General features: G+C 40.2%; 1 protein-coding gene across 3 annotated transcripts; it reads right to left on the bottom strand.

The window, feature by feature from the left end:
• Nucleotides 1–4,572: 4,572 nt before the first annotated feature.
• Nucleotides 4,573–17,185, bottom strand: RNF6 (ring finger protein 6). 3 transcript variants are annotated; one of them, XM_070407547.1, is made up of 5 exons: nt 16,973–17,185; nt 12,117–12,327; nt 10,442–10,537; nt 7,278–7,396; nt 6,473–6,631 (listed from the first exon to the last, which is right to left on the bottom strand). In XM_070407547.1, exons 2-5 carry the CDS (start codon nt 12,307–12,309, stop codon nt 6,563–6,565), a joined length of 477 nt encoding a protein of 158 aa, XP_070263648.1. In that variant the 5' UTR covers nt 12,310–12,327; nt 16,973–17,185; the 3' UTR covers nt 6,473–6,562. The 3 variants fall into 3 exon arrangements, with proteins under 3 accessions (XP_070263646.1, XP_070263647.1, XP_070263648.1); XM_070407545.1 differs by having other exon boundaries at nt 4,573–7,396; XM_070407546.1 differs by lacking the exon at nt 7,278–7,396 and having other exon boundaries at nt 4,573–6,631.
• Between the last annotated feature and the right edge of the window lie 1,140 nt (nt 17,186–18,325).

Genomic DNA, 18,325 nt, shown 5'->3' with positions numbered 1-18,325 from the left:
GAATATGTTATGGGACATATTCTGTCTTCAAATAAGACATTAATACAGCAAAGGAAAAAATACATCTGAAAGTGGTGGTGGTTGTTTTTTTTTATTGATTTTGGAGAGAGAGAAAGAGAGAGGAACATCCATGTAAAAGCGAAATATCACTCAGTTGTCTCCCACACACACCCTGACCAGGGATGGAACCTGCAACCCGTTTATGTGACCTCACGGGGAATTGAACCTGCCACCCTCTGGTGTATGGAACAACGCTCCAACCAAATGAGCCACACCAGCCCGGGCTGAAAGTGTTTTTTGGGGTTTTTTTCCAGAAGAAATGTGATTATTTATTTTTTAAAAAAAAGGAGGCAAAAATATAGAGGCTAATTCAGTGTCTTCAGAGGGTTAATGCTTAAAAACAAAACAAACTTGCATAACTGTAATTATGGATCCCCAGTTATCATAAGGCCAGATATATTCAGGGCCTAATACACACATAATTACTGAGGGGAAAAAACACCTCATAATCTGTCCTAGAGATTTGAAGAAACAATCACCACCAATACTCATAACCACGTGCTTTGGAACACAGAACATTTGGCCGCCTCTATGAGTAGATGGGTATGGCTGCCTGGGAAATCATCTCCTGTGTATGTGTTAACAGATATCCCAGTTCTCTGATTTCTGATGTTACACAAAATTGAAGGAGAGACCACAAATGGGCCTGCTGCCAATGCCAAGGGAATTCTAACTACCCCTTTCACATGGAGTGCAATTTCTACACAATTCTTCCTCTGGCCAGAGATTATTCAAGTGGAGAGATAAAAGGAAGATTAGAAGTTCCTTATAAATTCTTGTCTGGGAATAATACTCATGAAATGCTCCAGAGTTAGCTTATTAACTCTAGTCCTTAACACAGCATCGTCAGATGCCTTGCTTCAGATGCCTCACTCACCTCTTCTGGATTTCTACTTATAAAACAGATTGTTTTATCTTTTAGGAGCAGTCCTCCACTCTTCATTTATGATACAGAAAGGATGTATTTGCATGTGGAAATTAGGGTAATCACAAAGACATGAAATAACCAAATTATAAAATTAGAAAAGAAGTATCTTCAGAAGAAGTAAAGTAGCCTGAAAACTTTCCAAGGCACTTCTTCTTCAGAATGCAGTGTATTGGGAAGACCACAAGCTTTGGAGGCAAATGGACCCTCTCAACTCTGCCACATACTATGTTAAGTAGCAATAATACTTCAAGGAGGATCTTGAGAGGTTTAAATTATGAATTTACATTAAACACTGAAATAACCTCATATAAGCGAATAAAAGATAATCAAGTATGTGACATAACAATACTAGTTGAAATTATAAAGCCTGGGAAACAGGTAAAAGGGTATATAATGTTTGGGAAACAATTGGCAAGTTGACGCAGTTTAGAAATTAAAGTTTGGCCCTAACCGGTTTGGTTCAGTGGATAGAGCGTCAGCCTACGGACTGAAAGGTCCCAGGTTCGATTCCAGTCAAGGGCATGTACCTTGGTTGCGGGCACATCCCCAGTAGGGAGTGTGCAGGAGGCAGCTGATCAATGTTTCTCTTTCATCGATGTTTCTAACTCTCTCTCCCTCTCCCTCTCCCCTCCTCTCTGTAAAAAAATAAAAAAATAAAAAAAATAAAATCAATAAAATTTTTTTTAAATATATTTTATTGATTTTTTACAGAGAAGAAGGAAGAGGAACAGAGAGCTAGAAACATAGATGAGAGAGAAACATCGACCAGCTGCCTCCTGCACGCCCCCCAGTGGGGATGTGCCCGCAACCAAGGTACATGCCCTTGACCGGAATCGAACCTGGGACCCTTGAGTCCGCAGGCCGACGCTCTATCCACTGAGCCAAACCGGTTCGGCATCAATAAAATATTTAAAAAAACAAAAGAAATTGAAGTTTGTAAGACAGCTGCAATATAAACGAAAGTTCTAAGGACATGACATGGAACACAATATTCAAATGAAAAATGTTAAACTATTTGTTCCTTTCTGAACTGGAACCACAAATGGCAGAGTTGTTGCAAAATAGAAGCTATAAATAGATAATGAGCTTTTGTATTTGTCATCAGCCTTGTTTAGTGGGAAATGAATGAAAATATTAAAGAAAGCACTTCTTTGTTCCCAACTAGAATGCCAATTTACAAAATCCATTAAACTTTCCTGCTGCTTTCAGGGAATTTCCCAAATAGTACACATCTGCTTCTATTTCAAATGCATATTTGGGATCTCTTCACATGCTGGTCCTACCATGTCTTGCAAAAAATTAAGTCAAACAAAGAATCAATGTATGTGTGCGTGCACGTGTGTGTGTGTGTTTTAATTCCTATTTTTTTCATTTCCCCCTTTTTTCACTCTTCTCTCAATTCTCTTAACTAATCAGGCCAGGGGAAGTAGGGCTTCCTGAGGAATATTCCATATGAGCAATAAATGCTGAATTTAGTATCTTGTCAAATGGTAACACTGAAATGAGTCAGATATATTACTAAGGTTATCCTATACTAGGGGCCCAGTGCATGCAATTTGTGCACTGGGGGGGGGGAGGGGGATATCCCTCAGCCCAGCCTGCACCCACTCCCAATTGGGCTTAAACTGGCAGTCAGACATCCCCCGAGGGTTCCCAGATTGGAGTAGATGCAGGTGAGGCTGAGGGACACCTGACATCCCTCTCACAATCCAGGACTGCTGGCTCCCAACCACTCGCCTGCCTGCCTGCCTGATTGCCCCTAACCGCTTCTGCCTGCCAGCCTGATCACCTCCTAACTGCTCCCCTGCCGGCCCGATCGACATCTAACTGCTCCCCTGCTGGCCTGATTGCCCCCAACTGCCCTCCCCTGCCAGCCCGGTCCCCCCCAACTGCCCTCTCCTGCTGGCCTGATTACCCACAACTGCCCTCCCCTGCTGCTTGTGGCTGTGGGCGCCATCATCTTTGAGGGCGTGGTAGTCATTAGCATATTCCTCCTTATTGGCTGTGGGCACCACCATCTTTGAGGGTGGGGCAGTCAATTAGCATATTCCCTCATTGGCTGTGGACACAGCCATATTTGAGGGCAGGGCAGTCAATTAGCATATTCCCTCCTTATTGGCTGTGAGCACCACCATCTTTGCAATGGCATGAGGGTCAATTAGCATATTCCCTCTTTATTAAATAAGATAATAAAAGGCTAATATGTAAATTGTCCTTTTGACCGGGAGTTCGACCAGGGGGTGGGGCTGGCTGGCCAACTGCCCACGGCCCCTCCCCCCAGCAGGCCACACCCCCAATGAGCCCCCCTACCCCAATCAGGGGAAGGGCCAGCCAGCCAACCTTCCGTGTCCCCTCCCCCTGGCCAGCCCGGCTCGATCGGCCCCAATTGGGGCAGGCCAGCCGGACCCCACCTGTGCACAAAGTCGTGCACCAGGCCTCCAGTGTTTAAAATAAATGTCTAAACCAACATAGCTTGTACCCTCCTTCACTCAGGCGATTCTCCATTTGTAAGTACATGACTTGCCCACATTTTCATATTGAACTAGAAACCAAATGTCTTTCCCCCCTTCCTCCCCCCAATATTTTTACATCCTTTTCTCTTCCCAGTTTTATTGTCATCACTCTAGGTTAGATAACTGATGATGATGTTGTTAACTGATAATATCACAATAGTTCCTACATTGTTTTTTTTTTTTGCTTCCCATCTCTCTCCAGTCCAGTGTTCTGAACACTGTGCCACACTAGTCTTCCTGAAACATGAAAAATGATCTTACCATTCAGAACTAAAATTCATCAAGAGACATGTATAGTCTAAATAATACAAATATATAAATAAATAAATAAAAGAATTTTGTGTTTCACACACTGATTGTAAACCTACTTTTGCTCCCCCTGTATAATCACTGATCATAAAGAAAACTAAATCTTGAGCTATTGCAAAATCTTACAGAATCTAGTCTTCAGGTATGTGTTCTTGTGATTTTGCCCAAGCAGTTCACTACAGGAAAACAATCCTATATAATAAAAGGGTAATATGCAAATCAACCGAATGGCGGAATGACCGGTCGCTAGGATGCACACTGACCACCAGGGGCAGATGCTCAACACAGGAGCCCACAAGGGGAGCACCACTCAGCCAGAAGCCGGGATCATGGCTGGTGAGCGCAGTGACGGTGGCAGGAGCCTCTCCCACCTCCATGGCAGCACTAAGGATGTCCGACTGCCGGCTTAGGTCCGCTCCCTTTGGGCTTAAGCCATCATTCGGACATTCTCTGAGGGCTCTCAGATTGAGAGGGCCCAGGCAGGGCTGAGGGACTGCCCCTCCCCGTGCACAAATTTCATGCACTGGGCCTCTAGTACCATATATTTACAAACAAACATGAAAATCAAAACAATAATTCATTGTCAACTGATTTTCAATTTCTAAGAGCAAATATGTCTTTCCTGTGAAGATGGGGACTTTGTCTTTTAATCATCTGCTGAATTCTCAATACCTTAACATTGCCTGGCACCTAGTAGGTACAAAATAAATATTTTTTTAGTGAATATACTACAGTGGAACAATAGGACAGTTCACACACAGCTTTGTTTTAATATTTATTGGTAGAAATAGATCTTCAAGGCATACTTTGTGTTTATATAAATTCTACATTCTCTTAAGGGTATTTCGTTTTGTTTTACTTGAAGTTTTTGGCTTTCAAGTGAACTTAACATATTATCTATGCATTTGATTCTTTATAGACATTCTTTAGACTCTAAAATAAAATCTGAGAATCCATGCATATTGTGTACCTTACTTATTATAATCGAAGAATTTTTGCACTTTCTAAAAAGTCACAAAAAGGCTGAACTCAAGTTCAATAACCTATATGTTCTAAAATGCCCACGTTCCATTTCTGAATAAAGAAAGACTTGTTCAGCATTATATATTGCTTGCTGTCTAAGAAGTCAGATTGTCAGAGACGCTTCATTAAATTATCTATTTTTAAATATCTTAATCCACTCCCAGAGACAATCTTGTAAATATTAAACATTGTGCCATATGCAGTAATAGCTGAAAAGCTTAAATAACAACCACACTGGTATCATTTAGACTGACTATTTTAACTTTAAAATTATATAGCTATATATACACATATGGTATGCTGCATATTAAATTTAACATTTTAAGTAACTTAAAAACATTTAGCAAACATTCAGCCAAACATTTTTTCATGAGAAGATATTGTCCTTAGAATAAAAAGGTAATGAAAGGCTTATTTAGACACCAATGTCTGGACACAGTACTAAGACTATGGAATTTGAAGTTTCAAGTAAAGTCTATTGTACAATTAAGAAAAAGAAGATTGATTTTTAACCCACTGAACTGTGCAGTGTATACAAAAGTGCTTAGCATGACAAAATCACCAAAACAAAATAATTGTAAAGGTTATTTGGTTCTAGCAATATTAATTATTCTGTACTTTTGAATAATTTAACATTTGCATTTTAAATTTTATATAAATGTTCTCTTTTTAACAAGTTAAAAAAACACACAAAAATAGTTTAACTATAACAATGTTACTTTTCATCCTGGATAGTTCATCACAAATAACAAAAGAATGCGTGAATACTCAGCTCCACTGAAATGCAGTACTTTAATAAATCCATCACTTCATCCATTCTATGCTATACTGGACCCTAAGACAGGATGCCGACATACGGGACAAGTGCAATTCTCTGAGAGCCATCGGTCAATACAATGGATGTGAAACTCATGCCTGCAAGGTAATTGCCTGAGCTTGTTTCCAGTTACATAGTCACTGATACAAACACTACAGATGTTACCTAGTTCACTGTCAATACTGTTATGCTCATAGTTTCGGGTAGAAAGATTGTCAATCTGCTCTTTGGTTAAGCCACGTATGCGATCATCATCATCACTTTCATTTAGTAAAAAGAAGTGAGCAAGGCGAAGAATAGGTAGTGTTCCAGTTTCCACTAAGTTATTTGAGTTCCGCAACTGCCTACTATTTCTACTATCACTGTTTTGGATATGAGGCTGAGTGGTCTCATTTTCACCACTCATTTCAGTGTTGTCTTCTTGGGCCCAATTGTCCTGAGAGGAACCTTCATGGTGCTGACTGATGTCATTCACTAGGTTACTCAGTTCTGAATCCATCTCTGGTAAACGCTGACCATTTCTCTGAATCTCTGACTCAGATTCGGCCTCCATTAGAGAACTCAGTTCTCCAAATCCAGTCATGATCTGCCTTAAAATTGACCGAAGAGCCAATGAGGATGGTTCAACAAACTCATTCTCAGATACCCTACGAAGAGGGACTGTTATGGTACTAACATAGGTTCGAATACCTGACCGCTCTAAACGAGAAATAGTTCGGCGAAAGCCCCCGCTATTGCTTTCAATAGTGACTGTATTTTCTGCTAGCCCTACTCGAGATCGAGTTCTATTTGCAATACTATCCCGATCTCTGTTCTCTCCAGGACGAATCCTTCTCACTTGAAGGTCCAATGTGATTGTTGGATGTCGTGCAGCACTTGAAGATCTGCTAGATTCTTCTCCTTCTTCTACTGTTATTCTTGACACGAGTCTTGAGTTAGAGAATGGGGTATATGCTGTTCCTCTGCGTGCTCTATCTTGTTCTAAAAAAACACGAGTTATACCTCTCCTCCTATCAGACCTTCTAATGGTTTGTTGTAAAGATCTACCTTCTCTTTGTGAATTATGATAAACAGTGTCATTTTGTCTCTGAATTGGTGAACGGCTTCGACTACTGAAAGTAGACCGTAATCTTATTGGCTCTAATCTTTGGTTTGTATTCCTCACTGTCACATTAGTTCTAGGCCCATTTTCCCAAACATGTGCTGCTCCAAATCGTTGCCCATCCCTTTGCCCAAGTTCACTACCACCTGACTGGTTTGTGTGACTACTGAAATTAGCACGTGGAGCACTAGTTCTAGGAATGCCAACTGCTCTCCCAGTTCCATTTCTTAAACTTCCTGAGGTTGAGAAAAATCTTTCTACTGAATTCTGCCCTCTTGAGTCAAGCCTAGTCCTTGAAATGTTGGAACTACTACCACTGAAATTCACTGAAGTTTGGCTTCTTGTTCGCCTAGCCACAGGACTAGGTGATCTTTGCTGTCTCTCTGTAGTATGATCACTGCTAATATCTGAAAGTGGAATGCCTATATTATCTTCATCATGAGTTTCAAATCCTCTATTCTCATGATTGATGTGGATTTCCAGACTAAACCGAAACTCTCCACTATTTGGATTTGTTCGACTCACAGCTCTCCAAGTTTGATTCCCATTTTGTCCACTTCGAATTGCATTGCCTGTGCGGCGAAAGGTATTTAACCATTCTAGTAGAAAATCTTCATCTGAACTTTCTCTAGGGACTGCTGAGTCTGGAAAGCAAGTCAAATCAATTTAAGATCAATTCTTAAAATCTATCCTTAGATTTTTTATTGAAAGCTTGTAAGATAAACTTTTCATTAAATTAAATTATATTGAAGAACATTTGTGCATTTTAATAAAAACTGGCAAAAAAACAACTTTGTAAAAGATATACACTATAAGCATATTAAAATATATTTATGTATAATACTATTTATGCAAAGCTGTGAGGAAATCCTTGTTTTCTATATGCCTGTTATTGGCTAAATATTAAGGCAAATGAGAAATATGTCTATACCAAAATTATACATCTAGACTGCTTTATTCATATAGCAATATACTATGGAAAATTTATACATAATTCATCCTAAATTTGTGGAATCCTTCTGGTAAGGGTAACTCAATTGACATTTTTGCAACTAGGTATATTTTTAACCTTGGGAATTTTATCCTATTTCTCAGGAATTGCCAAAAATGTACAGCTAAAGAAATCTGGCTTTCTGAATACAATGTTAGAACTATATTATGTGAAACTGGGAAATTTTAAGATGTTATGTTCTCTATAGCTGGATCCTTATCTGTAAATTAGAGTTAGCAGTATAAATGTCACAGTGGATAAAATAAGCTATTGTATATAAAATGAATAGTACAATACCTGCACTCACAAAGCATTCAATAAATGTTAGCCATTATACATAATATCACAAAATACATTTTTTGTTCATTTAGAACATAAGTTCCATGAAGACTAAGGGCTTTATTTTATTTACTGGTAAATTTCCAACCTCTATAACAGTATCTGATGCAAATCAGATTAACAATTAATTTTATTGAAAGAATCAATTTTAGAAATAAATGTGTTCCTGATAGACTGCTTTGATCTGATACTACTACTGTGGTAATAGCTTCAATTTTCCTTATTTAACCAGTAGATTATACAAAGTGCAAAACTGAATGAAAGGCCTACTAATGCACATTAACTACATAGACTTTAACCTTAAAGTTTATTCTACTCAAAAACAGCTATTAAATGAGATTGCTTTGGTTTTTGTTTCATTACCACAATCTCTCATAAAAAGCTTTTTTTAAAAAAGATATGTTTTTGTTGATTTCAGAGAGAAAGGAGAGGGAGAGAGATAGAAACATCAATGATGAGAGAGAATTGATCAGCTGCCTCCTGCACACGGGGATTGAGTCCAAAACCCAGGCATGTGCCCTGACCCGGAATCAGTTAGTCACCTCCTGGTTCATGGGTGGACACTCAACCACTGAGGCAAACTGGCTGGGCAAAACCTTTTTTAAATGTTGACTTAAGGTTGTTAATCAGCTGCTGGTATAAAATAAACACCAACTTTAGCCATACTCTAAAGATATTAACTATTTTATACGTGGTAAGTACATTTTCAATTAAAACAAAGGAACAGTATTACCAGTTGTACCAATATGGTAGTATAATTACATATCTAAACATAAAGTAGAAAAAGGGTTAATATCCAATTTCCATTTTAATTTGGAAAAAGACATAGTAAAACGCAGGTAAACATTACCTAAATGGTACTTCCTTCTTTAATTACTAGAATGTAGTGATAAGGGTGTGTGTCCAAGAGTTCCCTATTTATCTAACAAAATCTATCCTACCTTTCTTCCATTGTAAATGCAGCGTAATGGTCACGTTGGACTGCCTGGCAGTTAGGTGTGGCTATATGACTAAGTTCTCATCAATGGGATGGGAGTGGAAGTGATATATCTCTTTCAGGCTGGTGCCTGCATCTCCTTCATGCCAGCTGGAACCTAGATACGACTGTGATTTAGCTTGATCATGCAAACAGTACCCTGGAGAAGCTGTGCCCAATAAAGCTTTGTGTCATAGTGGAGAGGTCCTGTATCTATCCTGTCCAATGCAGACGCCACTAGGCACATTGACTATTAAGTACTTGAATGTGGCTAACATGACTGTGGCAATGCATTTTTTTATTTCATTTGAACTTAAGTAGTCACATGTGGACAACACAGTTGTAGAAACTGCTGATTGGATGGGTTCCAGGAGGATTTATGGAGCAAAGTTTGCCTCCCTTCCCTGGCCTGTTAACATGAAAGAGAAATAAACTTCTATTTTATTGAGCCATTGCATTTTTTGGTTATTAATCATCTTTGCCCTAAATAATATAACGCTCTTACATTACACATGAAACTACTAGTAATAAATACCTCTGGGGAAGGAAGTGTACCTGGAAAGAGGGACATTAAAGTTGGCTTTACTTTTAAACTTTATACACTTCTTATTTAGTTTGAATTCTTTTCACAAGAACTTTGTTTTTATCACAACTTCTTATATTATGACTTAGTATTTGCTCAATAAAATGACAAAGCAAACACAAAAACAACAAAACAAGAAAAACAGGTTTCCTGATGCAGTCATTCTGTATTGCCCTATATAAATTGTTAGAAGCTAGGTTTAGCTATATTATTTTAAAGAAAGTAGTGTATACATTCTAAGATTAAAAAGAACTATGCTGGTAATTAACTTAATTGTATACTATTTCATATATGTGAGCTCCCTGAAGGCAATCTGTGTGTAAGACATCTCTGTATTTATATTGCCTGTCCATATTACCTAATTACACATCCCTGTCCTATATTGCTTAATTATACTGCTTTGCATATAATATATAAATGCTGAGTAGTACATCAAAACTGGAAAACATTAAAAAAATATTCTACAAGATCTACTAAGTTGCCCTGACCGGTTTGGCTCAGTGGATAGAGCATCGGCCTGCGGACTGAAGGGTCCCGAGTTCGATTCCAGTCAAGGGCATGTACCTTGGTTGTGGGCACATCCCCAGTGGGGGGTGTGGAGGAGGCAGCTGGTCGATGTTTCTCTCTCATCGATGTTTCTAACTCCCTATCCCTCTCTTTTCCTCTCTGTAAAAAATCAATAAAATATATTTTTTTTTAAAAAAAAGGAGCAACTTAAAAGAAAAAGAAAAGATCTACTAAGTTCATTTCTACACCTGCTCTAATCAGACATGTTCCTTACGGAAAGGAGTCCACAGTACCTCTGGTATTTGTCCCGTTTCTAAAGTCAGGCTGAGATGCCAGTTGTTCCTTGACTCCATCTAACCGCTGCTGTAGTTCTTCTGATGTTATTTCTCCTAAAACAATGAAAAACTGTTCACTGAAATGAAAAACTTTAAATTACAAAGTTTTATTATAACTCATGAAGGGTAAGACTAATCTTTAGCTGTAGAGGACATTTTATTGTTTTCATGTTCTATACATTGAAGACAGTTAAAAATATTTAAATGGTGCAAGGTTGTGTTTCATTAATTAATATTTTATTAAAATTAAGATTTTATTTTAATAATAAAGTACCCTCTGTTGATACACTTAAGCTGTAATTCCATGAATTTTTGTCAGAGTTAAAAAGAAATTAAGAAGGGAGTATTTATAGAGAAAATTTCATCTAATAGATGTGTTTTACTTGAACTTTACCTCAATAGTTCATTATATGGGTCATCAATATACAATATGCAAATGTGCACTATATAAATATATAATATACAAGCATACAAATTTCAATGAATTCATTTGTAAAATAAATTTGTAAAAAATTTATAGAGCACATTGGACTTTTTGGTAGTTATTGATTCAGGTAAATTAATTATAATACTTCAAATAAGTTACAATTGGGTTTTAACTACAGGAGTCCCCCTTATCCATGGGGGATAAGTTCCAAGATCCCCAGTGGATGTCTGAAACTATGCATAATATCAAACTATATATATACTATGTTTTTTCCTATACATACCTATGATAAAGTTTAATTTATAAATTAGGCACACCAAAATATCAACAACTATCATAATAATACAATAAAAATATACTATAATTAAGTTATTTGAATGGCTTTAAGCCATTAAGTAAAATAAGGGTTACTTGAACATAAATACCACAGTATCACCACAGTTGACCTATTAACAGAGACAGCTACTAAGTGAGTAATGGGTGGGTAATGTATGCAGGGTGATATGATGGACAAAGGGATGGTTTACATCCAGGGCAGGACAGCACAAGATTTCATAATGGTACACAGAATGGCATGAAATTTATTTCTTACCTTGGATAACTGAAACCTTGGAAAGAGAAACCATGGATAAGCAGGGGGGGAGAGGGGATGGACACCCAACTACAATAATTTTATTTGTATAAATATTACTTAAGAGAAATAGGGCCACCTATGTAAATATTTGACACTATTATGTACATTAACCTGTCTGTTAGTTTGGCATTCGTATAACAGTGCTCTATTTATAATATTCTTACCTATTTATAAAATACACAAGTAAGCCAATGATTTTCTATTTTGTTATATTAAAAAGCTCTTGCTCTGGCCAGTGGGCTCAATTGTTTGGAGTGTCCTCCTATATACAGAAAGATTGTGAGTTCGATTCCTGGTCAAGGCACATACCCAGTTGGGGCATGTATAGAAGGCAGCCAATTGATGTTCTCCCTCACATCGATGTTTCTCTCTCACACTGATGTTTCTCTCTCTCTCTCTCTCTCTCTCTCCCCCTTCCCCTCTCTCTAAAATCAATAAGCATATCCTTGAGTAAGGATTAAAAAAAGTACAGAATATTTTGGGAGAAGGAAGAAAGGGGGAAAAAACTCTCCTTATTTTAAAATTCTTCCTTGATGATGAAAAAGGTGTTTCCTCTTTTACCCATCTCTTACCCGGGGTGCCTAAAAGATTATGGTCTCTCATTAGTCGGTAATCTTCATCACTGAGTTCACTAATAAACTGATAATAAGCTTCCTCTCTGTGGAGACGCTCTTGCTGCCATCTTCTCTCATTTTCAGGATGATCATGGTCTTGAAATGAGGTTTCTTCGCCACCATCATCTGATGTAGATCTAGACTGATTCATACTGAGATTCCTGGCTTTCTGTTCAAACAATATATATAAAATTCAAGGTATTAGTCATAGACTACACTTGGCTTCATGTTTTCAACTTAGTTTTTTAAACTCATTTAAAAATTTTGTCCCCTACTCAAAGATTTCACGTAACAAATCTTACAATGAAGAACTTCCAGAATCGGAGAAACCAAGATGGCGGCATAGGTAAACACCGGAGTTTGCTGCCTCGAACAACCACTTTAAAAATACAACTAAAAGACAGACAGGACATCACCCAGAACCACAGGAAGGCTGGCTGAGGAGAGACTCTTCAACTAGAAGGAAAAACAACAGCATTACGAGGCCCAGAGGAGGCGCAGTGTGGAAAATTTAAAGGTACGGTGGTGCGGCGGTGCGCGCGCAAAGCGGGCTGGTGGCTGAGGGCGTGGTTGTCGTTTTCAATCAGGAGTGAGTCTCAGACTCTGGGCTACAGATCCGGGCGAGTCTCTAGGTACCCAGACTCAAACGGGAGAAGCGGGACTGTCTGGCTACGGTCCCTCCGAGGTTTGCAGCGGTTGTGGGGACAGAGAGGCAGAGCCCCTGGAGACGGACTGAGAGCAGCCATAGCTGCTCCCTCCCCCCGCCCTGTTGAGCCTGCCCCGCCCAGGCCCTGCGCAGAGCCATTTGCCGATCGCCTCAGGCAAAGGCTGGACTAGCACCTCCCCAGAGGAATGAAGTTTTTCACACAGCTGATTCCAACAGCCAGTCGGCCTGGTGGTCAAATCCCTCTAGTGTTAACTACAACAATTAAGGCTTGGCTAGAACAAGACTGCACACAAAGACCACAAGGGGGTGCACCAAGAAAGCATAAAAGATGCGGAGACAAAAAACATGACAGAAATGGAGGATATGGAGCTAAGAATCGCAATTTTGAGGGCTTGCTATAAACTTGTGCAGAGCCTCACGAAAACTAATGAGACCCTCGATGCTACGATAAAGAAATTAGAAAGTAAGCATACACGGACTGAAATAAAGAATATTATACCCAATAGCAGACCAGAGGAGCACAAGAATCAAACCAAAGATTTGACAAAAAACACCCAACTGGAAAAGCAAAATGAAAAAAGAATCCGAAAGTGTGAAGATAGTGTAAGGAGCCTCTGGGACAGTTTCAAGCGGACTAATATCAGAATAATTGGGGTGCCAGAAGATGAGAGACAGCAAGATATTGAAAACCTATTTCAAGAAATAATGGCAGAAAACTTCCCCCACCTGGTGAAAGAAATGGACTTACAGGTCCAAGAAGCGCAGAGAACCCCAAACAAAAGGAATCCAAAGAGGACCACACCAAGACACATCATAATTAAAATGCCAAGAGCAAAAGACAAAGAGAGAATCTTAAAAGCAGCAAGAGAAAGAGACTCAATTACCTACAAGGGAATACCCATACGACTGTCAGCTGATTTCTCAACAGAAACTTTGCAGGCCAGAAGGGAATGGCAAGAAATATTCAAAGTGCTGAATACCAAGAACCTACAACCAAGATTACTTTATCCAGCAAAGCTATCATTCAGAATTGAAGGTCAGATAAAGAGCTTCACAGACAAGGAAAAGCTAAAGGAGTTCATCACCACTAAACCAGTATTATACGAAATACTGAAAGGTATCCTTTAAGAAGAGGAAGAAGAAAAAGGTAAAGATACAAATTGTGAACAACAAATATGCATCTATCAACAAGTGAATCTAAGAATCAAGTGAATAAATAATCTGATGTACAGAATGAACTGGTGATTATAATGAATCAGGGACATAGAAAGGGAATGGACTGACTATTCTTGGGGGGGTAAGGGGGATGGGAGATTCGGGAAGAGACTGGACAAAAATCGTGCACCTATGGATGAGGACAGTGGGTGGGGAGTGAGGGCGGAGGGTGGGGCGGGAACTGGAAGGAGGGGAGTTATGGGGGGGGGAAGAGGAACAAATGTAATCTGAACAATAAAAATTTAATTTAAAAAATAAATAAATAAATAAAATAAAATAAAATAAAAAGAACTTCCATATAAAATCAAAACCAGCTTGTAGGAGCTAGACCACAACTGGACCTACTTCTTTGCCTAAAGCTATCATTTAAGTCAGACTGGCTTTGGTTTCACCACACATTTCTCATACCTGAATACCAAAGTGATTATCTCATTTTTTACCCTTTGACTCTCCAGTACAGTTGGTCTAAAAGTCTTCCTTCATTAATGTTTCAAATATCTGGGTTCTTCATGTTAGCAAATTTTAAGCGTGAATCATACACATCCTTTATTTAATAAGCAAATGGCTACTGGGAAGGTATTATTTATATTTATTTTGAGCAAGGGTATTCTTCCCAAAATAAAGCTCATAAATGTAATATTACATCCCCCACACCGACCCAATTATACTTTTGTTGAGGTAAAAATAATTTAGCTGACTGTATCTACTGAATAGACTTAGAGTTGATGTCTCCTTAAATCTAACAGGAAAAAAATACCCAATGCATGGCTGTGAGGTTTGTTAAAGTGTGTCAGAGCATTTTGTGTCTCCCTCTCCCAAACCTCATCTCTAAACCTGGAATGGTCTAGTTCCAGAGGTTTCAAGTGCCTTTGAAACGTCCTGATGCTACCTAGGCGAACACTATCTTTGGGATTATATTTAAATGTCATTCCTGAGCAGCTTAATTTTAAACTATTAGAATATCAAGGGAAGAAATTATTTGTTTCATAAATATTTTAGAATTTATTAAACACATCTTTTTTTTTAAATACGTTTTTATTGATTTTTATAGAGGGTGGGGGAGAGAGAGAGAAACATCAATGATGAGAATCATTGATTAATTGGCTGCCTCCTGCACAACCCTCACTGGGGATCGAGCCCACAACCTGGGCAAGTGCCCTGACTGGGAATCAAACCAGTGACCTCTTGGTTCATGGGTGGACCACTGAGCAACACGAGCTGGGCTAACCAAATCTATTTAGTAAGTCATGAAAGCAACAGTTATCAACTAGGAGTGCACATCAAACTCACAGGAGAAAATTTTAAGAAATACAGATGCCCAGATCGTATCCCTAATCCTTGGTCAGAATTCTCCAGGGTAGGGCTAAGTCAATCTTTAAGAGCTAAGTTGGGTGTTTCTGTGGGTGGATGAAATAAGCCATTCCTTAACAATTTCTGGTATGTGATATACAACACATGACTTAATAGAGGCTGGGCGATTAAATGACTATGTTGCCAGTGAAGCAACAGTTGTGACTCTCAGTGTTTAATAAACCAACTACTTTATTTATTTATTTATTTTAAATCCTCACCCGAGGATATTTTTCCATTGATTTTTAGAGAGAGTACGAGAGAGAGGGAAAGACAGAGAGAAATACTGATGTGAGAAACATCGATTGGTTGCGTCCTGCCCAAGCCCCTACCAGGGCAGAGGCCGGAGAGGAGCATGCAGGACCCATTGACCAGAACGGAACCTTGGACCCAGGACTTGGGTTTCAGGCTGATGCTCTACCCACTGAGCCAAAGCGCCTAGGGCCCAAACTACTTGAAATATAAAGTGAAATCAGCCTACAGGTCTAAACTATTGTATGAGTAAGCAACAATCCAATTCCATGCATATTCTAACATTAAATTACAATTCAAGGATTTTTTTTTTAGTCATTATTACATCATTTTTTAAGGAAAGATCTAGTGCAAAATAACATTACTTTCAAGATTTCTTTTTAGTTTCAGAATAATAGGACTAGGTCATCATTAGTAAAGAGCATATTTGGTAGGTACAGCAGTAATATGATTTTTGTATTAAACAATTTAAGAATTTGAATCCTATCATAAAATCAAGCTACCCTAATAGTATTCAAAACTTTAGAGCTTTTCTTCACAGGTAATGTTCTTGTCTAATTAACTGTAACTACATCAAAATGAATGCCTTACTTTCCTTTCAACATGCTCTTAATATATGCAATGGTATCCATCTTTCAATGGTTTTTGTGTTTCTGAAGCTGCCCATCTGAAGCAATAAAAGATGACTCAAGTATGTAACAAGTCGTCTCTTTGAAGGCTGGGGGCCGCTGGTAGTCCCCCACCCTGCTGCAAAACCAAAGCAACATCTCCAGTGGATTTTGTTAGACGCTCACCTAGAAAATTAGGTCCCCGAATAATTCGATCCTGAAAAGCTCCCCAAGGCCTTGTCTCTCAGCACAGAAACCAGGCCTGGCCTCCTACACTGCCACTGCTCCTGGGATCACAGCTCCCCTGTCCAAGACCGGCCTTCCTATCGCGTTCCCATTCGGACGTGGCCAGGGTTGGGTGACTCCAACTTACTTCTAAACCTGCACTTTCTTGCCTCCCCCGCCCTCCATACGGCTACTGGTTCCTTCCCCGGCGGTTGCAACTCGGGGCTCGCGCCGGGTTCGGTCTCCGCCACAATAAACAGACCGGGCTCGAGTCCAACCAACCTCTTCCCAGCCTCGAGTCAGGCTTCCCTTCGCGACCTCGCCTCCCACAGAGAGGCAAGTGACAGACGGCGCATCTGAGCCAATCGCCAGTTAGGGGAGCTCCGCCGGAGAGAAGTTAACCAATCGGAGAAGAGACGAGGGCCGTCCAGGATGGCCGGCTTTCTCAGCGTCTCCCGGAAGTCGTGGTGGATCCCCGCGCGTTCTCCCGAGCTCACCTCGCCAGCCGCTGGGCTGTTCGGCCCCTGCCCGGAGGAAAGTCCGTGGCAGGTGCTTTTCCTTTCGGGTCCCGGAGGCTGTGGCCGGGAGGCGGTAGAGGCTTGCCCCGGGAGGCCGCTGCGCCCTCTAATCTCTACTGAAGCCCGGGCTACAGCTTGGGATGGTTCTTCTGGAGGGAGGATGTGGAGGGGGAATTGCAGGCCCAGCCATTATTCCCCACGGCCAGGTTAACCCCCTGTGTGGAGAGCAGACGCTCGGGAGTGCTACTGAGAACTGGTCCGGCGGGACCCCGGAGGCCCGCCTGCCGCGTTCCGCCCTCCACGCCGCGGTGTCAGCGCTCGCGCTCGGGCGTCGCTGGGCCTCCTTACTGCAGCGCCAAGCACCCGGCCGCTCCGCGCTCATAGCAGCCGCATAGCCTCAGGAGCACCGCCTGCTTTCCATTCTTGGGAAGTACCAGCACCTGCGCTGAGCTTTGGCGTCGCTTGTCTGTTCCCTGCTACCTAATGTCCAGGTGTCCCATAGCTAACCAGCCAGGCTCTTGCACATTGGGACCTGGAAATGACAAATCCTAATCAATTCTGGAGTGCTTATATTTGTGTTTCTTCACTGTACCGCTAGGAAGGCACTTTGAAACCCCTCACATTCACGTCTCTGATACTATTTCTGAGATGAGACAAACTCGCCATTAGTTAAGCCCTTAACTAGGACTCTGCCTCATTATAAACTACATTCCTGACATCCTACTATCCACAAGATTTAATCATTGCGCAATGCTCACCCTGCTGTTATTCATTTCATTCATTTATTCATTCAGGGAATAAGGAGCTACTCTATCCCCACCATGACACTGAGCTCTTGGGTAACAATCTTTAGCATCGATGAGCTACCAGTGTGGATGGACAGGTAAAAAAGAAGTCAGCGTATTCTTATAGATATTAAAATGGAAATAAATATTGCAGTCTACAAAGCCCTTCAGATATTTTTGCTGCATACCTCTACACACTGTCTTTTCTTGGCATCACAGGACAACCATCAGAGGAATTCCTAAGCAATGTCGAACCCTATATATATTTAATTTCCTTTATCTCCCAGGTTTCAGCTCAGAAGTCATTTTCAAGGATTTTTTTAAATGATACCTTTGAAGTGACACCCTCAACGCACCCCCCAGCCAAATCTCCACACATAAAACTAGGAAAATGTCCCTTTGGGAGCTCCCATAGCTCCCTCTGTATAACTATCTTAGCACATTCACTCACTTAAATACTTACTGAGTGCCCCTGTGTATTAGGTACTAGTGATAACAGCAGAGAATAAGCCCATAAAGGTCCTTGCCCTCCTTTCCAATGGAAACA

Source organism: Myotis yumanensis, unplaced genomic scaffold (genome assembly GCF_028538775.1).
Source record: "Myotis yumanensis isolate MYYU_CA2020_CCGP unplaced genomic scaffold, mMyoYum1.0.hap1 SCAF_3, whole genome shotgun sequence".
NCBI lineage: Eukaryota > Metazoa > Chordata > Mammalia > Chiroptera > Vespertilionidae > Myotis > Myotis yumanensis.
The sequence above is the reverse complement of the archived record's forward strand: the minus strand, read 5'-3'. Positions and strand labels throughout refer to the sequence as shown.